The sequence below is a fragment of the Gracilinanus agilis genome, chromosome 4 (assembly GCF_016433145.1).
Source record: "Gracilinanus agilis isolate LMUSP501 chromosome 4, AgileGrace, whole genome shotgun sequence".
In the NCBI taxonomy this organism is placed as follows: Eukaryota; Metazoa; Chordata; class Mammalia; order Didelphimorphia; family Didelphidae; genus Gracilinanus; species Gracilinanus agilis.
The window spans coordinates 343,930,807-343,958,379 of NC_058133.1; the positions used below are offsets into that span (position 1 = coordinate 343,930,807).

The following is a 27,573-nucleotide window of genomic DNA, read 5'->3' on the forward strand; positions in this document are numbered from 1 at the left end:
TGTTTAGATTTTTATTCCTCACCAGTATATTTGTTTCTACCTATTTCAAAATTTCTACAGAAATACTTGGAAAACCCATACTACTTAAAGGACCAAAACAAATAATCTTAAAGTAGTCCTCATCTATTGTCTCTATATGTCCCAACAAAGTAATGATAAAATCTAATTTTATGAAAAAAAACCTTTCCTTTGGTTTTAAATGAAAGCCTTTCTATATTAAAAACAAAAGAACAAATACCACAAAAAAGATCCCTTGAGCCATCAGTAAGGAAACTTGCTTACTTGTTTATCTAAATGACACAATGATCACATGCCAATAATTCCCCAAAGTCTTAAAATTAAAGCTAAAAACTAGATTAGTACATAAGGGGAATTTTAAATGTTCAAAATCAAGATGTTATAAACTGGAAAAAAATTGGGGGGAAGGTAATGGGAAGCTATGAGAATATATACATATGATAAAATAAAAGTAGCATTTTTAAAAACAAAAACTTGTAACAAGTCAGTAACAAAACCTGCAGGAAAATTGTAAAAAAAAAAAAAAGGCAGTATTTCTTTCCTTCCAAGTAGAGGATTCTTTAATATTCCATCCAAGCTCTCACCTACATAATTAATAAATCTGTGCTACAACTAAATATACTTATATATTCATCTGGTGAAATATTAATTTTTAAAAGAATTTATGTACACAATACAAGAGGGTTCCTCAAAGTCTCAAAATAAGATATTAAGCTGAGTTTCACAGACTTGGATTTTCAAAGTAGTGGTTGAAAACAGCCTAAACTACCACATTTCTGCTTTAATTCTCTCAGAGATTTTTAAGTCTTTATTTCTTAGTGGCTAAACAATTTCTTACACAAATGAAAAACAACATTCATTTCTTTAATTTTTTCAAAGACATTATACAAAACATAAATTATACCACAAAACTTCAGAACAAATTTACAGAGCTACAATGCAACATATTTAAAAATGTGATGAACAGCATATTTAAAACCACTTTAAAAGGAGGTCAAGTCTGACCTCTGGGCCATGAAGCACTGCATTAACAGCTCTGCAGAAAGAAAAATGATAAGGTATGAAATGAGTGCTCAGAAACTAGAACCTTATCAGTAAGAGTATGATTCAAGCCTGTAAGACAAATTGCTCAGCAAGGCAAGTCACCTTCCTGCTGTGATGAGGATATAGCTGAATTTTCAATGCCACTATCTTTGCCCATCATGTCTCCTAGACTTGATATCCACACATTCAATGTACGGCTTACAGTTTCTTAGCATCTAGTCCTTATTTTGAATATATCTTGTCAAAATAGCCAACTGGGATAATTATCTTTATCCTTTATCTGACAACTTAGTGTCAAGAATAAAAATCTTTAAAGGGTAGTTACTAATCTCATAAGCACCAGCTTCACTTTGGCAAAAACAAACAAAAAAATCAAGAACATCTGTATGCCTCAATTATAATAACCAAAAGTTGGCTTTGTTTTGTATTTTCTTCTGCATGTATGCCATGTGATGTTCAAAAATTTAATATGCCAACATTTTTCATGCTATTGAATATACACACCTGAACATTTGTTGACTTTTTCAGCAATTCCTCTACAAAATCCCAATTCGAATTCATTTGTTTCTGGAAAGAAAAAAAACCAAACTTTACACAAATCACTGTTTCTAATAGTACATATTTTTAAAACTAAGGCAGGGAAAGCAAATTATTATTTTTTAAAAGATTTATATCATCACAGAACTCAGTACAACACCAATGGAAGAAACATTCCTATGTGTATCTGATATTTTCACCTATCATGTCATATTTGTATATGACAGAATCAAAGGGAAGAAAAAATTACTAACCATCTGAGACTTTATTCTAAAATAAAATCATATCCTTAACTGAGTAAGGAATTAGGAATTATGTTATTTATTTTAATTTTATTTAATCTTTCTAATAACAAAAAACTATTTTGATCTTTGCTAATGTCAAATTTGAATGTATATATGAAAATTTCCAATAGCTAACTATACAATTGCATTGGCTGAAAAACTGCTCTCTCAAAATGATCTGTATTTTTCTAAAAACAACTAGATCTTTCCACACTTGGATTTGGATCAGACAAAAACTTCATGATTGATTCACATCAATGAAATTGCTACATGAAATTGCAGTCAGTCAACTAAAAAGTTTGTTTAATCTGGTACATGCCACACACCTCAAGGCACTAAACAGTTTACAATGGTTGGATTTTAATACTGGTTATTTGTAATTAAATGTTGTGACAGTCTCACTTACTAAAAGAAGAAACAGACCTGGGACACAACCAATGATAAAGATGTTTATATGCATATTTAATGCCTCTATCTTAATTTCTTCGAGGTGAAAAGAACAAAAGTTTACTAAAACAGAAGACAAAGGAGGCAAGGAACAGAATTATTCTTTGCTTTAACTGAAACGCCAAAATCCAATTCACCTTAAATGAGGCACTGAACCAATGAAAATTTCAGCCATTATTTATTTACGATATGGACTAGTTAGACTACACGTAAAACCTGATTAGAAGTTGGACAAAGATGTGCCCTTTTACAAGCAAAATTTGTTTCAGTTAAATGTGAAGAATCTGTCTATGATAGAATCTCTCTAAAATGTGAAACATCTGTATGAATATATTACTATCTGCATTCTTGGATTCTTAAATAGGAGACAATAAATATAATTCAGTCATTTCTTGATGACTTATGGTCACTGATATAAACATTAATTACTATGCTATGCTATAGAACCAGGATATACTCAAGTAGAAGAGACTATTGTTCTTTTTGAAGTGGAGTCTGTTTTTAAGTTTTTCTTTCTGCTCACTTACTATTAGAAGACTTCTTGTCTTCTGATATTACGACTGTCTCCCAAAGCTTTGCCTGTGGGAAGCCAGTAAGAGAACAGATAAAAATCTGAGACTCCTCTTTTGACCCCTTTTGTGATCCTTATGATTTCTTGTTGAAAAATATTGTGGCCTTATTGAAAAGCTTTAAGTTCCTAGCAAACCAGAATTTAAAGGGTTAACACTGTTCCCCTTTGACCAGGAATGCTGCTGCCTGGTATAGCCAAGGCCAAAACCTTAGCAGGGGCAATTCAACCCTGAGAAAAATACTCCCCAACTTGGCTATCTGATAAGAACCCAGTCAAAATTCAGCCTTGGCCTTGGTCTGTTCTGAAGCCAATGAGACTTTTTGTGTTTTAATATGACATAATTTGTAACTTCTGCGCATCTGCAAAGTTTCAGGGGGGTTCTTTTGTGTGAATTGAGTCTTGAAACATATATGATAAACGCCATGCTCCTGGAGCCACAGCTGGAAGTAGGAGCTAAAAGACAACTCCCACATCCTGTAGTTATTTCCTTATCAACTAAACTGTCCTTATCAGATTATCAGAGATGATAAAGAGATCTCAAGATTTTCCCCCTTCTAAACTGCTGTTGCTGGTCTACTGTGAGCTGAGAAATTAAGACATTCAAGCTTGTCAAAGGTGTGTTTAAAATAGGAATAAATAGGCTGAGAGGATGGGTGATTCTCCTCAGTAAAGTGTGCTACATTGTAAGGACTTTGTGAAATATATTTAACTGCTCATAGGTCTTTTTTTCTTAAGTGTGCATGCTTACTTCTTGGTTTTTGGTTATAGTCTAAAAAGCTGAGATTTCTAGATCATTTGTTCATAAGACAAAAGTAGGTTGCTTCTGACCAACTCAAACTAAAGCAAGATTCGAGACATTAGCTTTCTGTACTTACAGAGTATGGGAGCAAGAATTATACATTGGACATAAAGAGAAAAAGCAAAAATAGTGAGGCCCATGTTCATTTACGTGGCTGACTTAAGTTAATTATTACTTTTTTAAAAATACATTTCACATAAACCTTTAGCAGGTAAGACTGTTGTGGCTTAATTTGGGTATTTATTTTAGCCAAGAAGAAATGTTAAATTTTGAAAAATGTATTTGTGCACTGAAATAATAAAAGCCCTATCAGTTATCAGACAATAAACAACATTTTTACAAAGAAAAATACGAGATGGCAATGGCATAGGGTATATAACAAACAAGGATGGCACAGTTCATAATTTAACTGAGTAGAATTTGTAGACCAGGAACTGAGTCTTAGTTAAATGCTTCTATTCCATTTGTACAATATTTACTGATAAAATTTCTAATGCCTCCCCCAAGCTGCATTATTCCACTAATTAGAACTCTGCAGATGTAATACAAACATCTTGTCTAGCAAAAACAGACAGATGATGTGTAGAAGCTAACATTCAAAACAGCTAAGTATCATTCTAATCCCAAGAAGCTAGCATCTGGGTCACTGCAAAACAGAATATGTATAAAGGACAGAAAAAATATCAGCTATAAATTCTCTTTTTTAGGGAAAAGGAATGAGGGGGCAGTTTTAACTCAGTTTCCCATAGCAATAGTATTTGTTCTACATGTAAAATTATGACTAACTGGTTTCCAAGTGGTATAAAATTATTATGGAACCGCCCACTTGAAGTGATGTTTTTGTACTGCTATAAAAGCTACAACTGAGAAACACACTTAAGGTCTTGCATAAGTTGTATCTCTACCAGGAAAATAAAATGGATCTTCCCTTGCCCTCCATTTCTAGTCTATATGGGAGAATGGCTCTACTCTCCTTTCAGGGTTACATTTTGCATCTTTTATCCAGTACTCATTTCAGACATTTCCAAGAAGAATATCACCTAGCCCTGAATAATTCTCTCTGTGGTCTGGACAGAGAAAGCAGCGTTAAAACTGACCCCTGCAATGTTCAAAAGTGGAGAATTTTCCTCTTTACACTCCATTTGGTTTTAAAATAGATGAGCAGGATTTTGAGAGGATAACATGCTCTGGGTCTGGGTTAAGAGAAGAGAGAAGCATTAAACAGAAATGTATGATAAATCTAAAACCTGAAGTATGAGGAATGAGACACCAAAGTTTCCTTATATTCTTATACTGAGAAATTGGCTACAGTTTTCTGGTTTCAATCTATATATAGGAAATGTCCAAGTTATGGGAACTTATAAAATAAAAAAATAACTAACCACAGCTGAAAACCTATTTAGAATGTAAAGATTTCACATTAACCTCTAGGGCAAAGCAGTCCACATTAAAAAATTGAAACACCTCTATGGATGAAACAAGACCAGAGGCATTTTTTTCCCCTGAAGAATATATGAATAACCATTATTACTTCATATCATCCTCCTTCCACCAGATTACTGTTTAGTAGCATAAAGAATGTTTACTGTATAATCATTTCCTTTTTATACTTGAACGTGTTAAATCCATAAAAAATAGAATTTGAAGAATTTTCAAGATACTGATAACAAAATGAGCCAATTATCTCCAAGACCCAAGCTAATCTCTTTGAAAGAATGGACTAAGATATGTCTGCTTCTACTAAATATAAAAGAGGAAATTCTGTCATATTCTGTCTGACTTTTAACACTCTTAACCTAATATTTAGATTCAATGGCATTAAAGGAAAATCTTCCACTTTGACTTTTTAAAGAATCAGAAGATCATAAGCCAGGAAAAAAAACTAAGAGGTCAACTCCTCTCATTTTACAGATGAAGAAACTGAGGCCTTTAGAAGTAAAATTACTTTCCCAACATTATATAGGAAGAGAAAATACCAGACTCAGACCCAGCTCCTCCTAGTTCAAATCCCTTACCCTTTCCACCCTACTATGGCCACCTCCTTTTGAAACTACCAAATGGGTATAAAAGAATCTGTTCTATTTCAAAAAAATGCTTAGGGGACAAAAGGTAGAAATGGTAATTTATGTGAAACCATTTTGAAAAGGTTAAAAGTACTAAACAAATATAAGGTAGAATAGTAATGCCTATTAACAATAATTATTACTTTAACATTAACAATGATGATGATGACAGTAATGAAACTAAAGAACAGGGAATCAGAACTAATTTAAAACTCTGGGCATAAAAAGGGAAAAATATGATGAAGAAAGTAAAGAGAAACATAAGGTAGGAAAGGAGAAAACAACTCTAGGGAAAAATAAATTCAAAAACACTGCAATTAAAAAGACAGAATATCTTCCACCTAACAAAGGTAGGGATTTTTCGATTAAAGTTATAAAAAGTTTTGAAACTTTATTAAAAAATTGAGAAAAATAGACTTAGTATTTGGATAACTAAATAAATGTCATTATTTGTTAGGGGGAAAAAATGGTTTCCACACTAGGTTTCCCTGTGAAATTTAAGAGCAAATTCAGGAACATAAAAGATTAGGACCTAGCCAATTGCTGAATCAGAATAAATTATTCATACTATTAATAGTATTAATAATGATGCCAAAAACAGGCAATTCTCCCCATCAAAAAGCACATCTGGAGTTATTACTCACTATTTAACAGAAAATTAAATAAATGGTATCCTGGTCACTTAAAAGTTACTCTTTCTTCAAATGGTGCATCAGAAGATTGTCTTCTATGTCTTTAACACCTAGATGTAGTGGATATACTGATGGACCTGAAATCAGGAATACTCGAGTTCAAATCAGTCCTCACACATATACTACCTATTTACTGGGAAAGTCACTTAATCTCTCTGTGTGTGCCTCAGTTTCCTCTTCTGTAAAATGACAATAACACAGGATCTACCTCCCAGGACTATGTTCAGAAATCAGTGACATAATATTTTTAAATGCTTTGCAAATCTCAAAGCACTGCATATAAATGCTAAATATTATCATAATCATCATCAGGATTGGAGTGCTTTGCACATTGCACACAGTTAACTAAAAAGTAGGTGGTATAGTAGACAGAAGGCTAGGCCTGGAGTCAGGAAGACCTAAGTCTAAATTCAGTTCTAAACAGTTACTAGCTGGGTGACACTGAGCAAGTCAATGAACCTCTACTTCAGTTTTTTCATCTGTGATAAAAGAAACTTTGTCCAAGGAGGTGATCATGAGGATCAAATAAGATAATATTTGTAAAGTGCTTTGCAAACTTTATAGAGCTATATAAGTTCTAGCTATTATGATAATTATCAAAACCTAAGTAACTGACTTTCCTTATTTATTCAGGAAGAAAGTCATTTAAATCTTCTCATAAACTGATACAGAAATAGCTTTGTAGAGCAATATCAGCTGTTCTCCCTTACCCTCTCATACAATAGATGGAAGGCATATAACTAAAGATGTACAAAAGAGGAGTAAATTCAGAAAGAAATGAGAGATCTGGAGTCAGAGGACATGGGTTTAAATCCTAGTTCTATTACATAGTGTCATTGACTATCTGTGTGATTTTGGGCAAATCACTTCATCTACCTAAGACAATTTACTTATCTGTAAAATGACAAAAGATTAGATTAGAGCATGCCTGGGTTCTTTACCCAGAATCTGTGAATTTGACTTTTTTTTAAATTGATAAATAAACAATTTGACTATGACTGGCTTCCTTTGTAATCCTAGGTATTTTATTTTATGCATTTAAAAATATTATTCTGAGAAGTCTACAGGATTAGCCAGACTGCCAAAAAGGTTGTGAAATGCAAAAATGTTTAAGAATCCCTGAATTAAAGATGATGTCTTAAAAGTCTTTCCAGCTCTAAATCCCATGATCAGATAAGAACAAGGTCAGAAGGAAAGTTAAAGACCAGAAGAGCTGAGGTTTTCAATAAATTCAGAAGACATTAGAAAAAGTGACTTTTCCCCCCATTTATGCTAGAAGCAATGAAGATCAAGGGATGAAGGGGATTGGAGTTGATGGGAAAATTACCAGCAATAATAGAGATAAGTAAAATTTGCTTTAGTCCCTATCTTGTTTCTATATTCTCTACCAAGGAGAATAATTTTCAGACTAGAAAAATAGAACAAAAAATGGTTGCCTGGGAATCAAAATATGAGATAACTTGTCCCCATGAACCTTCTTTTTGTTGCTTTCATGAGACACTCCACCTTTCAACTCTGGGCTATGCCCATACCTGGAATGCTTTGCCCCCTCACCCCTACCTCTTAAATTCTTTCTTCTATAGGAGGCCCTTCTTGGTCCTGCTTTCCCTTTTAGATTACTTCCATATACTTTTTAAATGTCTTGTCTGTGCCTAACATGTTGTTTCCCCCACTAGAATGTGAGTTCCTTAAAGGCAGGGACTGTTTTTGCCAGTCTTTGCATCCTCAGTACAGTGCTCAGCACATAATAAATGCTTAATAAATGTTTGCTAACTAAGTAACTGAGGATAATTTATATAATGCTTTAAGATTTATAAAGTACTTCATATGTATTATTTCATTTTCCAAAATGTTCTTGGTGGCCTAAAATCACTTAGCTAAGACAAACTATATTTTATTGTATTGAAAGAACTTGGAGGAGCAAATCCTGAACCTCTATTAGTTACCTGTCCTGGAGAAAGTGCAGGCCTAGAAGTGGGCAAGTATCCTGATTTTCAAAAACGGGAGGGAATGTAAAGGAAAAAATGTGAGGCATCATATCATAATGACAGAGCAACTCAAAAGTCAGAAAGATCTGCATTCAAATCCAGACTGTGACATGCTTATCTCAGGCAGTTTTCTAAGACTATAGATTGTAGAACCATTGGTCTGAAATGGTAGGAAGATTTGAATTTCTTCACTAGGAGATCCCTTCGCCAATGAAATGATAGGTCTAGATGCGAGAGAGAGTCAGAGAGAGATATAAATAGATAGATAGATAGATAGATAGATAGATAGAGAGAGAGAGAGAGAGAGAGAGAGAGAGAGAGAGAGAGAGAAATAGAGTGTGTCAGAGAGAGACAGAGAGAGAGTGTGAGAGACGGGAAGAGACAAAGAGAAAGAGAGTGTGAGAGATGGGGAGAGAGAGAGAGAGAGAGAGAGAGAGAGAGAGAGAGAGAGAGAGAGAGACAGTTTAGATAGACAGATAGACAAATAGAGACAGACAGATGACAGCTAGCATGTTTTTAGCTTATACAGTCTCCAAACTTGCAAATGAACAATCATAAACTAACTCTCAAAGTCAAAGAATAATCCTTCCTGTTACCCAGTGGCTCGCCTTTTCAGAAGAAAGAATTCTGCTAAAGAAAACAAACAAAACTATCAAAAATTGTTCCATAAGAGTCAAAGTGAAAAGTACAAATTAACTGCCTTAAGTACTCCTGATATCTCTCTCTTTTAAGGAGTTGGGGATATGAAATAAAAATTTTCATTACAGAATTTAATAGACAGCTAACTAAATGGAAGAGACATAAGCAGAATGACCACAGACAAAAGATTTTTTTTAAACTATATCTACCTTTGTAAGTAGCTGGTAGAACAAAACTAAGAGGAATTATATAGTTCATCTAAAACCAAGATGTTTTTATAGATGTAATAATAACAATAATGCCTTTATAGAGAACTTTAAGGTTTGCAAAGGACTTGAATTTGTTTAATCCTTGCAACAATCCATTAAGGTAGATGCTATTATTATCCTCATTTTAGAGATGAAAAAATTTAGTCTATAAGTTAAGGGCCTTGTCAAGGGTCAAATAGCTAAAGAGTATCTAAGGCAAAATTTGAATTCATACTATCATAACTCCAAATCCCGTGCTCTATCCACTGTACCACCTACCTATAGAACACAGTTCTGCATCTTCTCGTCTTATGAGATTCTTATTCATATCTTTCTATAAATCCTCACAAGAGGCCTTGACCAATACTAAACATTTTTCTCTGATTCTTTTCATTATAAAAACCATCAAAATATTGCTTAAAAATTCCCTAACCCCTATTTTAAAGAGATCTCAAAATAATAACCCATTTATAGGTTTATAAGATATTTGGGATTTTTCTATTAAAGAATGCTTGTACTGACCAAAAAAATTTTTTTTATCAAATTGGATTATCTTAAAAGCAATTTAAGTATACCAAAAATGTCTCTTTGTATGATTCTTTAAAAACTGGATAAGTTTCTAACATCTTCTAAACTTTATCTCAATATTTGTGTCCTAACTTGTAACTCTGGCTTATGAAGCAGTTTTAAGTTGCTAAACAAATATATTAGCTACTTTGCTAAAATGTCCATGCACTGGCTTCACCTAACATTATTCTGATAAGCTACCATCCTGATCACAAAGGCCACTGCCAAGGTGGCCACAAATCAAGGACACTGACCATCCTTCATCACCCTAGGATTGAAGGCTCAGATGCTCAGGTGTAAATGGCCTTTTCTCATTTTGAGGTAAAGAGGAAAGCCCACCTACAATCTGGAAGATTAACTGGGAGAACAACCCATAAAAACCCTATGCAAAGCCATTCTGAAACCACCAGTTGGTAGAGCAATCACTGACCATCTCTGGACTGTATGACTGTCTTCCACTCTTCACTGTCCTGAGAGTCCTTCTTTGTCTGTCAGGAATCACTTGAACTCTTGGATGGTCTCCTCTGGAGTCTGCCATTCTTCCCCCTTTTCTTCAAATGGGCCTCCCTGTTACTGTGCAGACTACTTCTAGCACCACTGCAGTCTACCCATCAACTGTCAGGGGTAAAGGGTCAGTGAACTTCTAAGAAACCTCCAGCTGTGGCTCTTAAAAGTGATCCCTTCTAGGGACAGCCAGGTGATTCAGCAGACAAGTGATTCCCCTTGAGATGGGAAATCCTGGGTTCAAATCTGGCCTCAGACAATTCTTAGTTATATGATCCTAGGCAAGTCGCTTAACCTTGTTTGCCTAGCCCTTTTTGCTCTTCTCTCTTGGAACCAATTCTTATTATACTAAGACAAGAGGTAAGGGTTTTTAATTAAAAAAAAAAAAGTCATCTCTTCTTGCCAAGATCCAAATAAGCCAAGTAGATGGACAACAAAGCCAACAGAGAGTCACAGGTACCTTTAGTCCATTAACCACTAATTGAGAAGTGTTTGTGCCTCCATGGACAGGGAAAAAGAGGCAATATCACTGCTACTTCCTTGCAACAATCCTGGAATGTGAGTGAGTCAGGCAACTGGCCCACATGCCCCAGTGGGAGAGCCCCTGGACCCCCTCCTTCTGCTTCATGGATCAAGTTTCCGAACAGGGACCCATCAACCGCAACTAGACTGCTATCCTGAGAAGCGCCATGCTCTAATGATATTAAAATGGATCATCTCCTCCATTTTGTTAAGTCTTAGTCATTGGCCCACAGTGAGCTTAAATCCCTTACTCATGTAGTCTTCATTCTTGTCATTTCACTCACCATCCATTTTTGGGGAAACATTCTCAAGAGAAGGGTCAAGCCTACTCTATGAAATGCTGACTTCCAGTAAACTCAAGTTGATGTTTTCCAAAGTTGTGTAAACAGCATGATTCTTCCAATCATTACTCAACAACACTCATATTGCTGCCCCAGGGAGACCCTTTGTGACCTGATCACACCCAGATTACTATAGATCTTATGACTTTGATCTTTTGACTTGCAACTAGTGTACCCTGGTTGTTTTATTACCCTTTTATGACTATAAAAGAACTGCCAGACTATTAGAGTGGTCCTTGGATACTGAGAAGCCTTGGATCCATTTATTGGCAACTGCTAGCCTTGATAATAAATTGTTCATGCTCAGAACTCTGTTACCTCTGTTTACCATTATTTTAATTGCAAACACTATAATTCGACAAAAACAAGGCCTTGAGATTCAACAAGAAGGCCTTCCCCATCCCAGATCCATGCATTGATGACCAAGCTTAGGACAAGGCCCTCAGCAGTCACCTCAGTATCCCGATGAACATGGGGCTGTGACTCAAGCTATCAAAACAAAGGCTGAGGGTCTCAAACTCATCCCTCAGCAACAGGGAACTCCTTGTCCTCTTTAGACCTATGACTTTATCAGAGCCCTTGGCTGCCACTATTAGGGTGTTCACTATGTGCCTTGACAACCTCTTCCTCTTAGAATGCCAGTGCCTTCCATTTTAAGTACTTAACGCTTCCAAGTGGCTAGCAGTATTACTGGCACAGCATGTAAAAAAAACTGAAGAGGCCTCACTGATGATCTAGTCCAATTCCTTCATTCTGCATATTAGAAGACTAAAGTCCAGAGAGATTAGTTGATTTTCTTGTAGTTACACAGCTAAGTGGTTGGCAAGCCTAGAACAAAATCCCTAACAAATTACTTAAACTTCCAATCCAAGGCTCTTACAATCTTATATTAAGTAAGGTGGGCTTTCATAGCACTTGAGCCAGATCCTTGGCTTTAAATTATTTTACCAAGTTGCATTTTTCATAAATATCAATCTTTCCCTTACTGAGGTATTTACATTTGTAATTAGAGTATTTTTTACAATATAAAGGAAGAAATTTCCAAACTTATAGATTTTTGCACTTTAGAAATACTCAATAAGCATATAAAAATAAGCCCACTATGTGTCTGGCACTATGTATACAAAGAAAAAAAAAAGAAATAAATCCTGCACTTGAGGAGTCAAGTAAAACAGCTCAGTAACCATCACAATGAAAGGAGATAAAGAGAGGGAGAACATCTACTTTATAGTTAAAATCCACTTTCAAGATGAAAGCAAGAGGAATTAAGATATTACCTTTTCATCTAGCACTCCATTACGATCAAATTGGTAAAATGATGCTAGATGAATAATAATCCACCAACTAAAACCCAATGGATCCTTGGAGGGGACAACAGGAATGGAAGGCCGTTCTGTATCATTTGGCTTTTTAAAAAGATCCTTTAGTAGTTTATTCATCCATCTCCAAAAGGGCTATAGAAACAGAAGTGATTCAAATGCAATTAAATTAAAAACATTCTTCTAGGATCATGTATTTTGAGTTTTATAATAAAAATTGTCATAAAAATATGATTCAAACAACTCATTATTCAGTAGCTTTGAAAAAGCATTATTTAAAAGCAAGCAAATTCTAGTCCCCACAGAAGAAAAAGGCTGCGAGCAGCACAGGAATTACACAGGCTAACACGCTGTATTTTGTTCACATCTAAAATACAGTGTGAAGATATGAATGTTAAAATTTTAAAAAAGAGAAACAACAATTGCAATTTGAAAAGTGGACAAGGCACTGTACGTATTATTACCCAATTCAAAAATACCCAAATATTCAAAGTTACTTTTAATTACCAATTTACTTGCCCACTGAGTCAATGAACCTAGTTCTGTTGAAAAATATATAACTATATATAAACATATATTCAAAACACAAATACTTTGCAAAAATAGACATGGCTTTATAGTTGCGCTCTTTGTGGTTGCAAAAAATTGGAAAATGAATGTCCTTCAATTTGGGAATGGCTGAACAAATTGTGGTCTGTTTGTGATGGAATACTATTATGCTCAAAAGAATAATGAACTGGAGGAATTCCATGTGAACTGGAATGACCTCCAGGAATTGATGCAGAATGAAAGGAGCAGATCCAGGAGAACATTGTACACAGAGACTGATACACTGTGGTACAATCGAACATAACAGACTTCTCTACTAGCAGCAATGCAAGAATCCAGAGCAAGGCTGAGGGACTTATGAGAAAGAAAACTAGCCACATTCAGAGGAAGAACTGTGGGAGGATAAACACAGAGGAAAAACAACTGCTTGAACACATGGGCTGATGGGAATATTATTGGGGCTGATGGGAATATTGTAGACACTAAACGATAACTCTAACCCAACTATCAATAATATGGAATTAGGGCTTAATCAATGATACATGTAAAACTCAGTGGAATTGTGTGTCAGCTAAGGGGAGTTTGGGGAGAGGGAAAAAACATGAAACATGTAAATATGGGAAAATATTCAAAATAAAAATAAAAATGAAAAAATAATCCATGCTGGATATTCACAAGAGGGAATCAGGAAAATTGCCTCTTGACAGCAAACAAAACTTTTTTCATCAATCTCATGGATAGCAATGGTGCCTGACACATGGTAAAGACTTAATAAATGTTGTCTGACTAAAAAAAAAAAAAAACAGACATGGCAAATAGTTGAAAACTATAACTAAAATTAATTTAGAGTTTGTCACCTAACAAAGGAAAAGATTGTTTATTATTGTTGTTGTTGTTGTTATCCAATTCTATAGAGGTTTCCTCAGAAGAACCCTGAATAGTAGCTAAAACAAATACTATTATCGACATCCTTTAGGTGAGCTAACTGAGGCTTAAGGAAGATACATGAAATTACTCAGGGTCAAATACCTAGTAAATGTTTAAGCCAGGACTTGAATTCAGGTCTTCTGACTCCAAGTTATTTTGCCAGCATGTGCCACTGATTGTGATATTTTGTAATGCTAACATGATCATTATGACAACTGAAATTTAATAATAAAAAAGTGCCTATTTTTAGATTTAGCAACTAAGTAGAACATCAATTTGCATCAAAAAGCATCCTCAGTGGACCTATGAACTCACAGATTTGAGCACTAAACTATACCAATGAAAACTGAAACTCATCTACCCCTCTTACCTTGTAGGCTTCTTATACACATCCTATAAATCTCTCATATAAAATCTATCAAAAACACTGGAGGCCCTGCTCTGAGCATTTTAAAGTATCAATGATTTCGGTGCACCCTTTGGCTACCTACCTATCTATTATCCTTTGCACTCAATATATTACCAGGCTATCTCCTTATTCTGATCATACATGTCTACGGTAATGTATTTCATAGCACTGAGGACCAATACCTTGTTTCTTTCTACTATCTTTTGAGTTACCTACAATGATGAGCCTTCTGAGATTGTAAAATTCCATGATTCACAACCATATAATATCATCAGGAGAATACTGGTGTGAAGACGATGGATGAGATCATTAAAGATGTCATGTATTCTCAAAGGTAGGAGATGGCCTATTGTATTTGTCCTTAATATTCTGGACCAAGTTCATCATTCATCTGCAGTGCTTTTCCAATGCCTCTATACCAGTCAACTAATTCAGTAGGCTGCATGTAAATGATCTGATATACTGCAGTATCCAGCACATAATAGGTGCTTAAGATATGCTTTTGCTTTCTTTCTTTCTTTCATTCACATACATTGTTTATTCACTTCATTTCTGGGCCAGGCTCCTTTGTGTACTTGTAGATTCTACTGATGAGATGCTAGAGTATTCTGGATCTCAATACAATCAAAGGGACATGTGATCTACCACATAGAAGAAATTCCTTTTCCTTTTGGACTCTCTGCAGACCCTCCTCCATAAGAGTAGCCAACACAGCTTCCTTGTTTTATTTTCAACTGATTAAAGGATAACTAACAAACTGCTCTCAGTGGTTGCATCTATCAAGGATTTTTGTATGATTATAATAGATTCATAGAAAAAACTTTGTTAGACTTGTGCAGGCTGCATTTTGCTTTATCAGGCCCAGTTTTTTTTATTATCAACAAGCAATAAGTAAAAATAAAATCTTATCATTTCTATGACTCTCAGACTACTGTGAGACAAGATTTTTTCATAGAGAGAACCACAAGACACTGCCTGTTTCATATTTTCAGAGACCCTCGAGAGAACCACAAGACACTGCCTGTTTCATATTTTCAGAGACCCTCGATATTTACATATGTTATAAAGATTTTATAGGGATGAGAAGGTAATTGTATGGCTTGGTAGAGACTGATGAATTAGGCAGCCCCCCAAGTTCCCTTCTGATTCTAAGATTCTGTGAGTCTTAGTTGGCTTCTTTTTGGTAGTAATATATCCTGTGATCTTTTCCATTCTTTAGGAATTGCACACTTAGAAATATGAAAGTGAAACCCAATGCCTTTAAAATTGTATTAGCTCTAGCTCAGATTTTCTTTGTGTATATTTGGTAAAGTATCTCAAATTCAGTTCACAAATTCAGGTGGTTTTAAAGACTCTTGGTTATGGAAATTATTTTCTATTGAAATTTTACTAAGAAATAGCAATAATCAGAATGCAATAATTAGAATCAATTTGTATACTTTTATCCCATATCCATTTTTTGGAACCAATGTCTTATTTTTATATGATAAAAATGGTTGAAATTGTTATGATTGCAAGCAGAGGTAACCTGCATGTAATATCATTATCTTGTATTTATTCTTCTAATTTGTTATTAAATTTAACTTCTAATCTAATCAAAGGATGATCTGACTGCACACAGGCAGCTGATGGGTAGAATGACTCCTAAACATGCTGTTTTTGTCAATTTCTTCTCTTGTAATGCTATTCAAACCCTTCTGATGGAAGAAGTATTCACGATTTAAGCTCATAGCAGCAAGTTTTGGAGGCATACAAAAACTTTTGACTTCTTTTGTTTCTTTATCTCATATTCTCCAACAAATTTTTCAACATCCTTCACTATCACATTAAAATCATTGTATTTAAAGGTATATGGTTGATTAAGAGAAGAGGATACTATCAAAATTCCTAGTAAAATTTCTCTTTTTCTTCCTCTAGGGGTGGAGCATAATAGCAACTATCTTCATTCAAATTTAATTTGCTTATGATCACATGAGTAAGCAGTACAAGATGAGCTGACTAAGTAGCCTGGAAAATACCATTAAATATATCTCATAATATGTTGTTAAAATTTTAACAGAATATAAAATAAGTGCAAATTAGAGTGGGTCTGTGATTTCTTTACTAGGGAGAACACCTACCAATGCAGACTAACACTCTGTAACTTTTAATTTTAAAGACTTCTCTGGGAAACTGAGAGGTTTAGTAACTTGCCTCTGATCACAGCAGTATGGTGAAAAACAGCACTGGACTTACAATCGGAAAACCTGGGTTCAAGCCTTGCCTCTGATAACCTGGAACTGACCAAGTCACTTAATTTATATGAACCTCCATTTCTTCATTCAAATAAATAACATCCTACTTTCTCACAGAGTTGCTGCAAGAAAAGTTTTATCCACAATGAGATACTCATAAATAAATGGAAGACATAAAATAAGAGCTATGGCTTACTTCCGTGTGACACCCTTTACTTCTATGGTCAAGTAGTTGAATCAGCAGCACCCACAATTCTTTGATGCACAAGCAGGGGCAGTGGTGACTTGTTACAGCTTCAGAGGGCCTAACCTGAGGAAGGCAAGAGATAAAAAAAAAATCAATAACAGAGAAGTAGGATTTATTTTCTCCTCCTGTTTCTAAAGACATGATATTCTCTTGACTCCCCAATACACTTTGAAAGGAATAGGGATTGGACCTGTGATTGCACAGGTATAAGAAGCTCCAGGAAGAAGAAACTCCTGTCAATGTAAGTCCGCCCCTTCTCAGCCACTTATAGTCCTACTGAGCTGCCTGAGGCATTGAAAGGTTAACTGACTTGGCCGAGATCACAGTCAGTGTATAGGAGACACAAGATTTGGAATCATTTCAACTCAAGCGGATTTAATAAACATTTAATAAGTGCCTAGTTTGTGCCAGGCACTGTGCTGAGGTATCAGGAAATCCTGTCTCCAAGGCCAACTATCTGACTACTATACCATGCTGTCTTTGATAACTTAAAATTTGTCCCCAATGAGAGGACAGTCTGAAGCAAAATGTACCATTCAATAACTTCTAAGAGAAATCTCTAATACCCAGCAAAAATAATTGTATAACCAAAAGATCAAGTGCGCATTACTGTCAAGCTTTTATCAAATTGGCCTCAATATTATTTATTCAGTCTACCAGAAATGAAAAAAGACTTTTAATGAAAAGAATGGGATAGATGTGAAGGATTCTAATTTATTATCTAATAGTAAAAGACAAACTTTTTATATAAAATAAATATCATATGCACTTTGTAAAGACATAACGATTTTCAAATCATGTAATACTTCTGCAATATAAAAATATCTTTAATGGCTATGGGTGGTACAAAAGTACACAAGTATGCATATATTAAATTAAACTTACAGTGTTTCATAAACCTGTATTTCTGTAAATCAACAGGAGGCAGACATTCTTTTAACATGACAGTAGGTATTTTAATTGTGTGGTTTACATTACTGTTCTCTATTTAATTACAGAATGAATTATTTTCATTTTAAACATAAACATATTTGTGTGGATTACCCTTTAAAAAACACATGTGGTTAATGCTCATTGGCTTTCAAGAATAAAAGCTTAACCACAGAAATAAAAGACACTAACTCTAAAAAAAAATCCTAAGTAAAAAAGAGGGCAATAAATTCCTGATCTGTCCAAAGCTTAGATCTAAACTTATGTTTGAGATTTAAAATTAAGCAACCTTCAATACTTCAATGGTGATAATCTCATCTCTGTTCTTTGAAATTAGGTGATAGCAATCTATAAATCTGAGACCCAAGACCCTTCCATCTCCTGAAATTGTCAACAGAATGTAGTTTTTTTCACTATAGATTGCAATATGAAAACAATCGAGGCCATTAAACTTTGCTGATCTACTGTAATAAAGAAAAAAATCAGTAATACTATAAAAAGTATGATCTCTCTTGTGACCTCAGAGTTTTTATAAATCAAGCCAAAGCTCTTAAAGCCAGTCAGTTATCTTTGTTCAACTGCTTCTCACTTATCTCATCACTAGATAGCAGTGTAGGAACACATCATTACAGGACTACACTCACTTATTTCAACATTAGTGGCAATCACAAAACCCTAGATGTTTAGATACTTAAGGTTTTCCATTAAATAACATGTCGGTTTTATTGTTGTTCAGGATCATTATTGGCCAGCAGTTTATAGACTCCAGAGATCTAGAAAGTTGAGTGAGAAGTAGTTAAATGCAGCGTAGTTAAGGGGCGGGAAAGAGAGGGAGAAAGAGGAGGAAAATAGAGGGTTTGGGAGAGGAAGAGAAAGGAGACTTTTTCAATCTACTATTTTCATCACCTGCCAAAAGAAAGACATTTAACATTCTTCAAAAAAAAAATTGTCTTGATTTAGTTCTAAAGTACTAAACGGAAAATTACCTTTTAACCTTTCATATAACTGTCCAGTTAACTACCTAACAGGACTACAGGAATGTTGTTTTGCTTTTTGGGAGTTGGAAGATCTCTTTTGTTTTAATTAGTAGCATTAAACCTCATTATGAGTCAAATATACTTGGTCTTTAATATAAATATTTTTCCCATTCAGCTATGTCAGGCAGTACTTTAGTAAACATCATGAAATTTGTAATATTGACAAATTAAATATTTTGGACTAAATTCTGCCCCACAAATGGATGGAGTACACAAATATTAAATCAAAAAACAGTCCTGGATTGTCAAATGGATGAAAGAAACTCATATACAATTACCTTGGCATATCTGCTGACTGACAAACTTATCAAGTCACAAAGGAGATTTTCACAATGCTCTTTAAACAGGCTGACACTGGTCAAATTCTCACCAGCCATGTTCATTAACTGATGGCCATACACAACTTGTTCTAGAAAATTAAGATATTAAAAATATTTTTAAAAAGTAAAATAATTTCAAAAAGTATTCTATATCTTGGCCTATAAAATTTTGTTAACAGAAAGCCATAACAATATTCATTCTCAGTTGCTCCTAACAAGTACTATGCTAGATATAATTTTGGTTTGCAAAGAAAAATACAGTTTGGGAGCATATTCCTTGCCAAAATTACTGATAAACATTACCAAAAATGCTTCCATGGTCTGCAAATTAATAGATTTTCCTAAGTTCTTTAACAGTTATCTAATATATCTGTTATAATTAAAAGGGTTCCAACCAGTCTGCCAATCAGTCAACAATCATTTATTAAGTTCCTAATATATTCTAGATCCTGTGTCAAGCTCTGGTGATACAAAGATAGGCAAAAAAGTTCAAAGATAGCATGTAAACAGTTATGAGTACATGATACAGAAAGGATCTGTCATCATCATCATCATCACAGCATTTTTATAGGTTTTAAGGATTACAAAGTATTTGTAGATATTATCACATTTTATCTTCATAACAATTCTGGAAGGTAGGTGCATGATTGTTCCCATTTTTCATATGAAGAAGCTTAAAGTTAAGTTAAACTTAAAGCTGCTAAGTATCTGAGGCTAGATTTGAACTCAAGTCTTCCTGACTCCAGGTGCAAGCACTATATTCATTGTGCCATCTAGCTGCCTCTTTTTGGAAACTGTTGGTCTTCAACAAAGGGAAGGCACTAACATTAAGGTAAGAGTTTAGTTAGAACTTGAAGGAAGTCAAAGAAGCTGGGAACTGGAGAGTAAGGGTGAATTCCAGGCATGAAAGACAGCTAGTGAAAATGCTCAGCCTGGGAAATGGATATCTCAGGGGAGGCACAAGAAGGAGGTCAATGCCACTTAATCACTAAGTACATGGTCAGGGTGAGATAAGGCTGAAAGTGTAAGAAGACTGGAAAGTAGAAAGGGTCAAATTATGAAGAGCTGTGAATGTTTCATCTACTTTAAATTATAATTCACTGAAAAACCTGGAAAGACTTACACAAACTGAGGCAGTGGAGTGAGCAGAATCAAGAGAACATTGTATACAGTAATAGCAATACTGTAGAATGAATAACTGTGAATTATTTCACTATTATCAGCAATGCAAAGATTCAAGACAAAAATCAATGGACTCATGATGAAAAATGCCAATTGTCTCCAGAGAAAGAACTGGTAGAATCTGAATGCAGATCAAAGCATTCTATTTTTCACTTTTTTTCTTGTTTTATTTTGAGTTTTCTTCTAAGAAATCACTAATATGAACATATATTTTACGTGATTACACATGTATAACCTATATCAGATTGCTTGTCATCTCAGGGAGGGAGGAGAGGGGAGGGGAGGGGAAAAAATTTAGAACTCAAAATTTTAAAAAAATGTTCTAAATTGTTTTTACATGTAATGGAGGGGAATAAAATATATTTTAAAACTTATAATTCAGATCCAACCATTCTGGAAGGCAATTTGGAACTATGCCCAAAGGGCTTTAAGAGACTGCCTACTCTTTGACCCAGTCATACCACTGCTGGGTTTGTACCCCAAAGAGATAATAAGGAAAAAGACATACAAAAATATTTATAGCCATGCTCTTTGTGGTGGCAAAAAATTGGAAAATGAGGGGGTGTCCATTAATTGGGGAATGGCTGAACAAATTGTGGTATATGTTGGTGATGGAATATTATTGTGCTAAAAGGATAATGAACTGGAGGAATTCCATGTGAACTTGAATGACCTCCAGAAACTAATGTAGATTGAAAGGAGCAGAGCCAGGAGAACTTTGCACACTGAGACCGATACACTTTGGCACAATCAAATGTAATGGACTTCTCTACTAGCAGTGATGCAATGATCCAGGACAATTCTAAGGGACTTATGAGAAAGAACGCTACCCACATCCAGGGAAAGAACTGTGGGGGCAGAAACACAGAAGAAAAGCATTTGCTTGATCACATGGTTTGATGGGGGTGAGATTGGGGATTTAGACTCTAAACGATCACATTATTACAAATATTAATAATATGGAAATAGGTCTTGATCAATGATACATGTAAAACCCAGTGAAATTGCTCGTTGGCTACCAGAAGGGGGAAAAAGGAAGGGAGGGAAAGAACATGAATCATGTAACCATGGAAAACACTCAAAATTAAATAAACAAATGAATGAATGAATGAATGGATAGATAGATTCAAAGAAAAAAATTATAATCCATTCTTAAAAATGCACATTGATCCCAAGCTGAGTTACAGAAATGAAAGCAAACTGAAAAGATGTAGGCATCAATAATTTCACAATAGTACAAATCTATGCTCTAACCACTGATGCTGAAGAGAACAAAGATGTTCAATTCTATGAAGAACTACAATATCTTGTAGAAATAACAGCCATTCCACCCCAAAAAAGATACCACATTTAGGGGCAGCTGGGTAGCTCAGTGGAGTGAGAGTCAGGCCTAGAGACAGGAGGTCCTAGGTTCAAACCCGGCCTCAGCCACTTCCCAGCTGTGTGACCCTGGGCAAGTCACTTGACCCCCATTGCCCACCCTTACCACTCTTCCACCTATGAGACAATACACCGAAGTTAAGGGTTAAAAAAAAAAAAAAGATACCACATTCACCATTGGAAATTGGAAACATCGGAACATAGGAAATCAAGATAATTGGAATGACAGGCAAGTTAGGCCATGGGAGTACAAAATGAAGAAGGGCAGAGATTAATAGTTTTTTTCAAAATAACTTGCTGGTCAGAGCTAACATTTTTTCAACAACCCAAAAGATGATTCTACATTATATCACAAGATAGTCAATATCAAAAACAGATTGATTATATACTTTGATACTGAAGGTGGAGAGACAATATTAAAGTCAAATAAAACAACACTTGGAACTGACTGTGGCTCAGATCATGAGCTTTTTTTCTCTTCTTCAAAATTCAGACTTAAGTTGAAGAAAAGTAGGGAAAAAAAACCAAACAACATAAGTATGATCAAAATAACATCCCTTAAGAATATGAAATGGAGGGGACAGCTGGGTAGCTCAGTGGATTGAGAGTAAGGCCTAGAGACAGAAGGTCCTAGGTTCAAATCCAGCCTCAGACACTTCCCAGCCGTGTGACCTTATGCAAGTCAATTGACCCTCATTGCCCACCCTTATGACTCTTCCACCTAGGAGCCAATACACAGAAGTTAAGGGTTTAAAAAAAAAAAGAATATGAAATGGAATTGATGAATAGATTTAAGGGGTTAGATCTGGTGGATAGAGTACCTGAAAAACTATGGACAGAGGTCCACACTACTGTACAGAATGAAGCAACAAAAAATATCCCAGAGAAAAAGAAGAGCAAGAAAGCAAAATGGCTATTTGATGTGGCTTTACAAATAGCTAAAAAAAAAAGAAGGAAAGTGAAAGAAGAAAGGGAAAGATATACCCAACAGTTCCCAGAGAAGACAAGAAGAGATAAAGTTATCTTAAATGAGCAATTCGAAGAAATGAGAAAGACAAGAGATCTCTTCTACAAAACCAGAATTATCAAAAGAATATTTCATGCAAAAATAAGCATGATAAAAGATAAGAAAGGTAGATATAAGTAGAATAAGGGGAAGTGTGGAAAATATGCAGAAGAACTAAGTAAGAAAGATCTTAACATCACTGAAAACCATGATGGCATTGTTAGTGATCTAGAGGCAGACATCCAGGAGAACAAAGTCAAGTGGGTCTCAGGAAGCATTGTTAACAATAAGGCTAGTAGAGGTAAAAAAATTCTAACTGAGCTATTTAAAATCCTAAAAGATGATACTGTTAAAGTGCTGCACACAGTATGCCAGCAAATTTGGAAAACTCAACAGTGACCATTAGATTAAAAAAGATCAGTTTAAATCTCAATCCTAAAGAAGGGCAATGCCAAAGAATGTTAAATTCCCAAACAACTGCACTCATTTCACATGCCAGAAAGATTATGCTTAAAATTTTGCAAGCTAGCCTTCACCAAAACATGAACTAAGATTTACCAGAAGTGCAGGCTGGTTTTCCAAGAGGCAGAGGAACTATAGACCGAATTGCCAACATTCAATGGATAATGGAGAAAGCATTGGAGTTCCAGAAAAACATTTACTTCTACTTCACTGGCTACACTAAAGCACTCTGATTATGTGGATCACAATAAAATGTGGTACATCCTCAAAGAGACAGGAGTACCAGATCGTCTTTGGCTTCTGAGGAACCTATATAGCAGGTCAAGAAGCAACCGTTAGAATTAAACATAGAGGGGGCAGCTGGGTAGCTCAGTGGATTGAGAGTCAGGCCTAGAGACAGGAGGTCCTAGGTTCAAATCCGGTCTCAGACACTTCCCAGCTGTGTGACCCTGGGCAAGTCACTTGACCCCCATGGCCCACCTTTACCACTCTTCCACCTAGGAGCCAATATACAGAAGTTAAGGGCTTAAAAAATTTTTTCTAATTAAAAAAAAAATAAGAATTAAACATGGAACAACTGATTAGTTTAAGATTTGAAAAGGAGTATTGTAAGGCTGTATACTGTCACTTTATTTATTTAACTCATCATGCAAAAATGCCAATTAGGTGAATCTATATCCTGAATTAGATTGGTCAAGAGAACCAGTAACAATCTCAGATTTGCAAATAATGAGATAAAGTGAAGAAGAATTAAGGAGGTTCTTGATGAGAACAAAAATAGTGTCTAAAAGCTGGCTTGAAGTTTAACATGAAAAAGATTAAGATTATGGCAACTAATTCCATGAATTCCTGGAAAAAAGAGGGAGGAAAAATGGAGACAATATCAAATTTCATATTCTTGGGTTCAAAGATCACTGCAGACAGTAACTGAAGTCATAAAATATATACCTCTATGCCTCCTTTAAAGCAGAAAAGTTAGACTGAACCAGGAATGATATATTATCAGAATATGAAAATGTGGAGACAGTGGAGGTCCAAATGAGGTCAAAAGATGTTGAAGAGAACATCAAAACTTGTACATCTTCTCAAACTCAAGACTATGCCACTACAGTTAAAAGGAACTATTTGGGAAACTGACATTCCATCTAGAAGGGAAAAACACAGGATGATTTCTTAACAGAAAAAAATGTCATTTCAAAGTACTGTGGTAATTTGTCAATTAAATTCTGATTACAATGCCTCTTTGTGGCATAGAGGTCTACTTTGGTGCTTGAAGGTTCTTGGGACCAACTTTGGCAGTTACTGCCAAGCCAAGGATGCTTCTTTTGAGTACAGGCCCAGTATCAATGGACCATATATTCATCAGCCAAGATCCAATATAATTATGGCATTAGATTGGCAGGACAATGACTTTTTCAGGAGTAGCAACATAAACATCAAATGATAATTCCTAGAAGCATTTCAGTCTATCATCGGGAGTACCCACAATAAAATCAAATATTTTTGAAGTACTATAATAATCAGGATCTAGAACTAAGTAGACACTAAATATTATTATGAGTTAATTTAATATTAATATGATATTGGTTGGAATTTCTAGTTTTCCCTTACGAAGAACCAAAAACAATCTTATAACAAATCCACATAACTCAGCAAGATAGTAAGAAAAAGGAATATTAAGAAATTAAAGGAAAGGCAAGACACACAATCAGCACTCCTTGAACTTACTTGAAGCTTTTTCACCCAGGATGTGAAGAATTTCTAGCACTAGCCAATGGATATCCAAACGAAGATGTATTAAATGCCATGATGGTGGAAAGAGCTGTGAAAGATATCCGGTGACAGAATTATCAACTATTACTGAGACTAATACCTCCATATTTTTCCATGGATGAAAACCCAATTAACTGTTTACAATTCTGAAACATAGACAAACTTTTTGTCTCATTTACCACTAGAACAGCTTTGTAAAACTTTGAAGTGAAAATATCCTTTCACTTCACTAGGTTGGCTTAAGGTAGCTCTAAAAGCATTGGAACAAAACTGACAAGTTTACTGAAAGTCCCCTTCCAAACTTTTGGTTCTATTAAAGGTACAAATCAGCAAAAACTTCAGAAAAATCACATTAGTTTTCATTGTTCTTATTTTAGAATCTAAGTGAAGAAAGAAACCAAACTGTTATCAGGTTTTTGAAGTGTCATTTTATGACTTTAAACACTTCTACGAGCTCTTATTTTTAAGAGGACAGCATTAATTTGATATGAATTTATCCTCATCTTGTCAGGATTTTCATTAGTGTGAAATTCAAAATATATACTTAAAGGTTGTTAACACCACAATAAAAATAGTTACATTACCAAATGTATTATTTAAAAAAAATCTGACAGTACTACACTCTTTGCTAGTTCTTGTGACTATGTGATCATACCCCTAAAAAGGTATATTTTGAGTGCTTGACTTTTGTTGTTGTTGTTGCTAACAATGTTCTTTGTTCTTTAAGTGGTGAGGTAATGTCTTGAGGAATGGGATCTTGCTCTTCCAAAAAAAAAATATTTTCTCACTTTTGTCTTTTTCTTTAATTCGATTCAACTTAATTCAATTCAATAAGCTTTTATCAAATGTCTATGTGAGAGCCAGGCCTGGAGAGAGGAGATCCTGGGTTCAAATATGACCTTAGATCAGTGGTTCCCAAACTTTTTTGGCCTACCTCCCCTTTCCTGAAAAAATATTACTTAGCGCCCCCTGTCACATACTATCACTGCCCCCTTACAGTTATTCACCGCCCCTAAATGCACCTGTGGCCATCACCACTCCCCTAGATTGCTGCAGGACCCACCGGGGGGGGTGGTGCCCACTTTGGGAATCACTGTCTTAGATACTCTCCAGTTGTGTAATCCTGGGGAAGTCACTTAACCTCTATTGCCTAGCCTTTACCACTCTTCTATCTTGGAGCCAATACTTAGTAGCAATTCTATTGATTCTAGAAGGTAAGGGTTCCCCCCCAAAAAATGCACGTGTGTGTGTGTGTGTGTGTGTGTGTGTGTATTATATACATATATATATAATATATTTAATAATCAATTTCTGTGACGGGAGAATATTTCAATAGGAGAAACCAGGAAAGGTCTCCTGTGGGTGATGGTAAACAAGCTGGGGAGCTAAAGATTCTTAAAACCCTGAAGAGATGAGGAGAAAGAGCATTTCAGGCCTGGGGAATAGCCTATACAGAGCTTTGGAAGAAAGAGATGGAATATCATGTATAGAGAACAGAGAGTAGGCTAGCTTGGTTAGAAAACGGAATACATTAACTGGGAGTAAGAGGCTTAACCAAACTTTATTCTGTTGACTTTCAAGCCAACTTATCATCTTAGTTTTGCCTACACAATATAGTCAAGAGTCCATGTGGCACAGTAGATAGAGAGTAGCTTCAGATTCAGAAAGACCTGAATTCAAGTCCCACGCAAACAGGATTTGTAACTCATAGCAAATCCCTTAACCTTTCAGTGCTCTGGGAAACTTTTTTTTTTTTAATAAGTATTTTTTTTTTACCCTTAACTTCTGTTTATTGGTTCATAGGTGGAAGATTGGTAAGGGTGGGCAATGGGGGTCAAGTGACTTGCCCAGGGTCACACAGCTGGGAAGTGTCTGAGGCCGGATTTGAACCTAGGACCTTTCGTCTCTAGGCCTGGCTCTCAATCCACTGAGCTACCCAGCTGCCCCTCTGGGAAACTTTTAAGAAGAAAACAAGCACTTATTGAGCACTTGGTAGGTGCCAGGTATGTGTCAAGTGTTTTATAATCAACTCATTCAAAACACCTAACAACCTTGCAAAGTGCATTTTGCCACACAAAGTGCGAATCCCTCACTTTACTGATGAGGAAACTGAGGCAGAGTTAGGTTACTTGCACAAAGTCACACAGCTAATAAAGTATCTGTGGTCACATTTTAACTCAAGCCTTCCTGACTCCAACCCTAAAATCTGATCCACTCCATCCCACTGAGGTGCTAGTGTTGGGCTGCACTGATGATGGAGGTTTCCTAATATCAACAGAACCCTAAGCCCAATAGTCCAGGACCAGCCCAGTCCATTCCAAAAAGATCAGTAACAGGTGGTCACACCTACTCACTTATATGACTTTAGACTTATTTCCATTTATTTCTGTTGCTAGTTTACATATTCTGGGTTTTTTTAATGACACAAGGACAAACATTTGTACTTGGGGAAAGAGACAAGTTCAGTGTATTCTATGGGAATATGGCAGAGATGGAGGAGGAAAAGAGGATAAAAAATGAAGAAATTTGAAGAG

General features: G+C 35.3%; 1 protein-coding gene across 1 annotated transcript in view; it reads right to left on the minus strand.

Annotated features, from left to right (window-relative positions):
* MMS22L (MMS22 like, DNA repair protein) overlaps positions 1 to 27,573 on the minus strand; it is a 155,232-nt gene that overhangs the window by 104,586 nt on the left and 23,073 nt on the right. The window contains exons 6-10 of the mRNA XM_044674364.1: positions 24,995 to 25,088; positions 19,195 to 19,325; positions 16,899 to 17,012; positions 12,542 to 12,718; positions 1,567 to 1,629 (exon numbers count right to left, since the gene is read on the minus strand). Of these exons, the coding sequence (XP_044530299.1) occupies positions 1,567 to 1,629; positions 12,542 to 12,718; positions 16,899 to 17,012; positions 19,195 to 19,325; positions 24,995 to 25,088 (579 nt within the window). The remainder of the gene's footprint in view (positions 1 to 1,566; positions 1,630 to 12,541; positions 12,719 to 16,898; positions 17,013 to 19,194; positions 19,326 to 24,994; positions 25,089 to 27,573) is intronic.